Here is an 8,990-nt window from a genome sequence, read left to right as displayed (position 1 = left end):
TGTCACATGGGATATATCTCAGTAACTACAATTTTGACTCATGTCCAGTTACACCAATGTATGTTTTCCCTAGCGAAGGGTTTGTGATTTTGTTATAAATGTCTAGTTCAAAACACTTTGAAATGAAATTTTTGTGAATTCTGTCTTCTAGATTAGAATTATGAAGCATTTGTATGTTTTGTTGGTCAAGTTATAATTCATTTTAACCATAAATATGAAATCTATGTTCTATTTTTATATTACACCATTTTAACCAGTGTATTGAAAATGTGTAGTTTTATACACTATTTCCAGATAGCCTATACCTGTTCGAATTCACGTGTAATTTTTAAAGAGTTTAAAAAAAAACTCTTGGAACGTTGTACCTGGAATGTTGTTAATATAAATGAAAGAACATTGTAAGAACAAATGCTAACCTTAAAAGTGGTCTATTAGAAACTAAATAAATGTAGTTGAAGAAACATTGTACTAACCTTTAAATAACATTCTGAAAGAACCTGGACATTTTAATGTTTTTGGGATGTTCCATGTTCCTGGAATGTTGTGATGTAATAGAATTAGGTGGAAAGAACATCATGCTAACATTAAAATAACGTTCTACATACGCAATGTTAGCTGGGATATCATTATACGGTAACACTTTACTTGAAGGGGTGTGCATAAGACTGACATGACATCTGTCATGAATATGAAGGAGGTTTTATGCATGTTTATTAACTGTCATTAAGTGTCATTCGCTCAGTTATGTCATTTTTAATGCAAATATGACATTATTTGACCTACCCCTACCCTAACCCTACCCCTACTCTTACCCCTAACCATAGCCCATAACAAAGACATCTCAAACAATGTCATCTTTGCATTAAAAATTACATAACTGAGCGAATGACACTTAATGACAGTTGTCATAAACATGCATAAAAAACCTTCATATTCATGACATGTGTCATGCCATGATTATGTAGGTGTCATGTCATGATTATGAAGGTGTCATGTCAGTCTTATGCACACCCCTTCAAGTAAAGTGTAACCCATTATACTGATTTTTGACTTTAGTTATCGAGTTAACAGGTGAACTTAATAAACAAACACTATCAGACTTTAGTTAAAAGCATAATGTTTGTTCAGAGCAAGCTATTACACGTGTTTATTTCCCCCCCTCAGTTTTAGTACTTGTTTTTGTTTCATAATTGTTGTAGTTTATATTTTGCTGAAAAGGATATTGATGATTTCAGTGTAACCTTTTGACAGACCATACAAAAGGTGAATGAATAAAAATGGTTAAAAATGTGTTGTTGATTATACTTTTGTTGCCAAGATTTTAGTGTTGAGTAAAAATAAACAAACAAAAACTTGTTCCTTTTTAGGTAGGCTACAGTCTATCTCTTCAACAATCTAATAAACATCGTAATTGGTTGGTAAGAAATGCCCTAGTGCCCCGAACAGAGTTATAGGCACTGCAGCTCTCTGCCATCCAATGTCTTTTTGTAGTATGTTTCTGAAAACTGCCATACGTAAATACACTGTAAATAGGTTGCTGTAAATTTTACTGTAACTTACTGGCAGCTGGATGCCAGTAAATTTACTGTAAAAATGTTTACAGTATTAGTACTGTAATTGCATTTACAGTACAGTAATGTCTTTACTGTGTTTTATTTACAGTATCGCAGTTTTGCATAAAACAGAAATAATATACTAACCTTTCGTCGAGTTAAGGTGTATTTCTCTTTTGTCCTTTTACAGCCACTTCCACCAGTCAAAAAAATAACTCCCTTGCCATTGCTCAGTTTTTCGCGGGCAAGTTCACTACTGTAAATGGATTTACAGTAGTGAGGAAATACAGTAGTGACTGTATATTTTCCCATAATCCTTTGCGGTTTACAGTAAAATACTGTATACACATTTTACAGTATCTTACTGTACATATTACATTATAATACTGTTCAAATTACAAAAATCAGTTACAGTGTACATATACTGCCCCAAAACAGCGTAGCCCTCAAAGTCCAACATATGGCAGTGCCCATCTCCAATCCGAGGAGGAGGCATTTGTCTGGAGTGCCATTCAGACCAATGACAGCAGCATGTGGGCGTGTGTTGAGAGTGTGTGAGGTGCTTTTTGAGTTTAGTAAATGACTGCAGCAAGAAATACTGTGCGGCTGAGGGGTTTATGAGCGATGGAACAGGCTCTGTGTGCCGAAATATCAACGTTTGGGCTTTTCCGACGAGGATTCAAGAAAAACGTTGAAACCTAAAATGAGCAGGGTCTCCTAACTGGACCAGACAATGGAAGTAGCTTCATGCAGCAATAACAATTCACCCCTGGGAAACAAGTACGTACTAAATCAGACTACCTCAGCCAGAGGTAGCTAAAACTAACGCGTGGCTCGAAAGCGGCACATTTCTTCATTGGGATGCGCGTAAAAAGGAGCGTGGAGGAAAAGAGCAGACGCGTATGTATATCTTCCCAATGACTTTGGAGACATTCCGGCGCTCCGAGGAGATATAGTGCATAGTTTCGGTTGTTTTGAATGTTTGCGATGGAGCATCTTTGAATAGTCTTGCATCTAATGCTGCTATGGATCGTCGGGAATGAACATCTGAATTTATCTCATCGAGTTTATTTTTCCACAGCGCTGTTTCTTCCACCTGCAAATTCCGCAACCCGCGTGAAACAGGAGCTCCGCTTCACCTACACAGCCTCTGTCGGGAAGATGACCAGCTCGTCTGCATGCTCTTGAGATTTGTTTGGCCTTTTTTGGAATCCGAAACAAGCAAAGGACGAATTGTTCACCTCAGAAGTGAGAGAAGAAGGAATTGTAGGGTGCACTGAGCTGTAGCGAACTACATCCACTCATCTCCAACCTGACACAATGTTCGCACTCGGGATTTATTTGTGGGAAACTATTGTATTTTTCAGGTACGTATCGCGCTGTTTTGATGCAAGAGTGCTTGTTACTTTTTTTTACTCTAGCATGCTATTTGTTCTCTTGTTTCCTGTGGATATAGGTGGTTTCTTTACTTTTGCTGAGAATGTTGTATTTAGGAAAATAGGTACGACCATTTCAAGTAGTAGTAATGATTGACTAGTTGGCCTGCTAATTCATCTACTGTAATCTCTTGTCTGCTAATTAAAAACAAACCAAGTCATAATTCCGTGTCATTCAGCTATCCGAGTCAGAAATGGCAAGGATTCCCTTTAAAACAGGCTAAACAGCGAACACTAGTGGCGATTCGACGAATAGGAAGTTATCAACAGGCATATGAAGGCAACTCACTGCTTGTAATGAATGGGGGTTAGTGTTATTAAAAAGGTTGTTTCAGCAGAATTATGTACAGATTTATTTTTAATAAATAGTCATTTCTGTCAATAATGTTCGCCTTGCGCTGCTCAAATGGTCTTTTTGTCAACACTAGCGCAGTTATAATCAACTGTCTCAACGACAAAACACTAACATTATTTTTGTAATGTGTTTGTGATGTGTAAATCTATAATAATGTGTAAATCGTGATAAATAATGACAATATGTTTTGTTGGCGGTAGACAACGATCGGGAAGCTGTTGCTATGGTTACGTCATAGCGGAGCGGCGATTTTGAGCATACATTTAGCGCGTGTTGCGAACTTTTGTTGTTGATGAAATATTATTTGAAAACGATGTTAAAATATATAATTATGTAAAAACAGTACCTACTTTTAATATCCAACCTTTTTCTTTGGGGGTCAAGTCTTAAAGGGTTAGTTCACCCAAAAATGAAAAATCTGTCATTACTCACCCTCATGTCGTTCTAAACCCGTAAGACCTCCGTTCATCTTCGGAACACAAATTAAGATATTTTTGATGAGTTCTGAGAGCTCTCCCATAGACAGCAATGTAATTACCACGATCAAGGTCCAGAAACGTAGCAAGGAGATCGGTAAAATATTCCATGTGACATCAGGGGTTCAACCATAATTTTACGAAGCTACGAGAATACTTTTTGTACGCAAAGAAAAGAAAACTCGTCTCCTCCGCGTCACCCTGGTGCCATTTTGGAGAATATCCACTGAACGTAAACAGCGTATGCTATTCTGTGTCAGCTGCGTCACGCAGATACGTTTTCTATGGTGTTTACGCTTTGATTTGAACAAAAACAACGTATCTGCGTGACGGTAATTACATTTCTGTCTATGGGACGGTAATTACATTGCTGTCTATGGGAGGGTCAGAGAGCTCTCAGAACTCATCAAAAATATCTTAATTTGTGTTCTGAAGGCTTCTGTTTACAACAGTGAGCGCAAGCTAGATTCAAGTGATTATTACGTTTTGAATATGGATATTTTTCTTACAAAAACGCATCGATTCGCTACAGGAGGCCTTTGTTCACCCCCCGGAGCCGTGAGTGAGACACTTTTTTTTGTGGAAGGGTGCTTTTTATTTCATGTCTTTTGAACAGAAGGAATGCAACACCCGCTGAGTGCAACAATAGAGCTTGAAAGATCAAAGACAATTTTTAATATAACTCCGACTGGATTCGTCTGAAAGAAGAAAGTCATATACACCTAGGATGCTTCAGGGGTGAGTGAAACGCAGCATAATTTTCATTTTGCGGTGAACTAACCCTTTAAATCTGCGTCTGAAGTTTCCCGCTCTGTTCAGCGTGCAGTATCACGTGTCTAAACAAATAGCATGTGCTGTCAGTGATTTCAACCACTAGAGGCCGCTCTCGCACTGTATAATGACAGCAGACCCCTCTCAGCCACTCCAGAAATGGACGCAACCCGGAAAACTATCGGCATGGATTTTTGTCGATAACCGCTAGTTCCAGCAATCAACTGTCGGTGCCGATTAATCGGCAAAACCGATACATCGGTTGACCTCTAGTAATTAATGACAGAATTCTCATTTTTGGGTGAACTAACCCTTTAATTATTGGGTTAGAACCTCTAACCCTTAATAATTCGCACTCTAAATGAGGATATTATGGCAAATGTGCATTGTGATTAAAAAATGTAATTAAATATTTATAATCGTTAAAATAGTATTTATTTATCCATCTATCATCCATTCTATCTGTCCATTTCTAATCCATTTCTATTCTATCTATCCATCATTTTCATTCATTAATTCAAGGAACAATGTGTTAAATGACAGTTGTACAGCTGTATGACAAGTAAGTGTAGGCCTCTAAAAATCTTACAGCATGTTTATGCAGATTTATTCATTATTACAGTTTAATTAAAAAGGAACACTTGATTTGATAGATGCAATTTCAGGCTCTAGGTTAATGGTCCACATACGGATTATTCTATCGTAATGCTGCTGATTATCTCAAATGTAAGAATCCTTTAACAATAACTGTATCACAAAAGGATTCACCTTATCTAGCCGGTGGTTTGCAGAAATTATTTTGCATTCTATGGCCAGTGTTTAGTTAATGAACTAGAATCAGGATATTGCAGTCTCAGCTCTTGCTGCTGAACTTTGCAGAGCCTGTTAATTGATATCTCTTTCCCCGTCTCAGCCTACACCCCAACCTAATTTCACATGCAGACTTATTACTAGACATTGAACACTCTGTCAATGCTAATGCCACTGACGAATACAAATTGTACACAAACATAATTTGCTCTATGAATTGCATCTCTCTAATTGATTTCCATATTAGCCTGCGCATTTTCCATGCAGGAATTGTCACGTGAGAGGCTGCCGTTTGCATGTCACTGAGGCATAGCTGTTAAAATACAGCACATGAATAAAGCAGACAGGATGTTATGTCATCACGCTAAAATATGCAGGTAAAGCCATGAATGGCTAATCCAATTAACGGCAGAGGCAGCGGCGTGCATGTAGTTTATATGCACTGTGAAAAACGTGCTTCTTGTGGTAACATCTATATTAATTGGTTTAAGACAAAAACAAATAATCCCCAATTTAGCCTAACGAAAGCAACATATTACAAAATAGCTACTTAAAATATTACAAGATATAAGAAGATTTGAGAAGATGTCCTAATAATACAAAATACTCTAAATTCATTTAATAATATACTATATAATATACTAAAAATATAATAATTTAATATTTACAATTAAAAATATAATACAATATTTAATATTCTAAAAAGACTAAAGAAACTAATTTCAGTACAAAATAAATAAAAGTAAAATATGTATGTTATCAAATTTCATAAAAATAAAAATAAATAAATAAATGCTTGGTTTGTAGGTTATGTTCAAGCTGAGTCAGAAAAAATATAAAATGAACCCAAGCAAGGACTTCTCTTTGTAGTGCTGTGCCAGTGACGCTCTGTTCCCTGTATCATTTTTATTTTATTTTTTATTTTTTATTTTTTACAGTGTCATCTCCTCTGGTTTGCATGAAGACCCAGATGTGCCCTGCACTCACTTTGAAAGTGTAGTTGCATTGTTTTGGGACATTACGGCATATTCTTTTTCTGTTAAATTGCTGCTAAAAGCTCAGCGATTAAAAATTGCACTTGCCTCAAGGGTTAATATCTGCTAATAGAGATTAGTATCAGAGTTTAGTTTTGGTCTCTCTGGTAATTATATATGCACAGGTAATGACAGCATTGAAACAAGCAGATGCATATATGCTCTCAATTTTGTGCTCTGCTCTATAGCTTTTTACTGATTTTCCCATTAAAAGTGGAAGTAAATGAGAGGAAGGATGGATAGCTCAATGTCTGAAGATAAAGCCTGTAAATAGTCATCTCTGTAAACATTATTTTTACTCATAATGCATCATTAATAATCAAAAGACAAGATCGTGCCACAAATAGCACTGACACGTCACTAGCCATACTCATTTTGGTTTTGGATCCACCACCTTTTTTGTATTTATAGAGGTCTGTTTTATATGTGCAAAATATTTGAAGATCAAGTACTTTTGGGCTTATTGCGATATGTTCTCTTCTGTCCTTCAGTTCTGTAACCACACTGACAAATAAAGAGCGGCTTGAAGAAATTGCATTTTGGTGCCAGAGAGGCCTTTGATTTCTTGAGTGTTACAAGATCAATAAGGATTGTGTACATCAGTGGTCCTAAGAACATAATGAGCTACACTTAGGGCTAATGATTGGATGCTCACATTAAAGTATGCAGGTCTCTGGGTTGTTTGCATATATTTTCTGGCAGGATGCTCTGCTTTGGTTCCTGCTGCATCAGCAGAAAGATCAGGCCCTCTCCACTGCCATAGCCAGCATCGATCAAGGTTCATTTGTTCAGCGCTGCCTTGATTAGTGAAACCATTAATTACTAAAGACGCAGTCTAAAACCCACATTATGTATCTAGCTTACTCCGTCCTTTGTCAGCTATGGTTGCGATGAGATGTATATGCAGGGAAGCAAAACTAATAGAGACTGTATCCTCAGATTTCACACTGTCACGAAGATTTTTTCAATGGCGCGTTTATGTAAAGAGTCTATAGTGACAGAGAATGGCTCTGGAAGAGACTCGATAATCTGGCACGCTGTGACTAATCTTGTTATGTTTGCATTGCAACATTTTACAGTAAACACAAAGGAATGTGTTTCTCACAATGAGCAAATTCACACGTTTTATTTATATTATATATATGTAAACATTTGACTTCAGTACAAAAAATAAATTGGGTCTGCTGTCTCCTTTTTTTGTTTTGGGTAAATTAGCTTTGGATTATAAAAACAGAAATACTATGAAATATTACAATTTAAAATAACTTTTCTATTAGCATGCATTTTAAAATGTAATTTATTACTGTGATACAAAGCCTTTACTCCAGTATTCAATGTCACATGATCCTTCAGCAATCATTCTAATATGATGATTTGCTGCTCAAGAAGCATTTATTATTAGGGGTTCAAGCACGTAGTGCTGAAATCCTATTGCAGGGTTCCTCAATAGGCGGCCCGTGAGAGAAAAATGTTTGGCCCGCACTAATTTCAAATAATGTGGCATGAAAATTCAAACGCAGCATCAGAAAGCGACATTAACATATTGTGTCTACACCGGACGCGAGCGGCACGACGCAACAAAATACAATAGAACCCATTATAATCAGTGATGCTGTCTACACTGGATGCGGCACGAGTCACGCGACACGAGAAATCCCCGACAGTAAACTGCTGACTCGTTCTATTTATAACGTACTGACACAAAGTTCAAATGATTTGCAATGCTTTGTCATGTCCAGTGTAGATATGATGTGACAGCAAAAACATGGCGAGTGTGAAGAAAAGAAAAGTGCGGAAAATAGATGATTCAAATGTGAATGGACTGAACAGTTTTGAGCGAGTGAGTGACTGATACCATCTTTGTTATGGAATACACGTGTTGGTTCGCAGCGAGTTCACAGTTTTAACGTACAAGTTTGCTTTAGATACCTCAGATCTCGAAAATAAATTATTGTTGCTTTCACTATGGCTAAAAAGACCAGTGGCGGCTCGTGGGCTTTAAAATAGAGAAGGCACACTAATTGTATTGGCCTGGGGATCCCTGACGATTATTATCATTATTATTTGCTTAACCATTTTAAAATGGCTTTTTGGTAGAAAACGTAAAGAAAACGACATACATACAGCAAGATAATATAATTTAACTTACCTGGCCTATCACTTGAAGCAAACATCCATCCCTTCTTAAAAGTCTGTGTTAAAAGAGCCGACTGCTGTAATGTTAGCCTATATCCAGCTTAGTCGTGTTCTCCCTTTATTTTTAGTTTGTATATATACTGTTTGAATGACAGCTTGGTAAATCTGTTAGCAATCAAATATTCAATATCTCGCTACTCATAAGTACTTCATTATCAGCGCAGCGGGAGACGTTCAAACTAATAGCACGTAATTTACACGACTAAGCTGTTTTCCCTAAATTTGTAAATATACTGTTTGAATGACAGCTTGGTAAATCTGCTGGCGATCAAATATTCAATATCGCTACTCATCATAACTACTAGGTACATTATCAGCGCAGCGGCAGACGTTCAAACTAATATCACGTAATTTACGTC

At 36.9% G+C, this 8,990-nt stretch overlaps 1 protein-coding gene across 1 annotated transcript in view; it reads left to right on the top strand.

Annotated features, from left to right (window-relative positions):
- Positions 1-2,128: 2,128 nt before the first annotated feature.
- glra1 (glycine receptor, alpha 1) overlaps positions 2,129-8,990 on the top strand; it is a 60,533-nt gene continuing 53,671 nt past the window's right edge. The window contains exon 1 of the mRNA XM_016455460.1: positions 2,129-2,920. Within this exon, the coding sequence (XP_016310946.1) occupies positions 2,874-2,920 (47 nt within the window). The 5' untranslated portion in view covers positions 2,129-2,873. The remainder of the gene's footprint in view (positions 2,921-8,990) is intronic.

The sequence above is a fragment of the Sinocyclocheilus anshuiensis genome, unplaced genomic scaffold (genome assembly GCF_001515605.1).
Source record: "Sinocyclocheilus anshuiensis isolate Anshui unplaced genomic scaffold, SAMN03320099.WGS_v1.1 scaffold235, whole genome shotgun sequence".
Classification (NCBI taxonomy): Eukaryota; Metazoa; Chordata; class Actinopteri; order Cypriniformes; family Cyprinidae; genus Sinocyclocheilus; species Sinocyclocheilus anshuiensis.
This window is presented reverse-complemented; position numbering and strand designations above follow the sequence as displayed.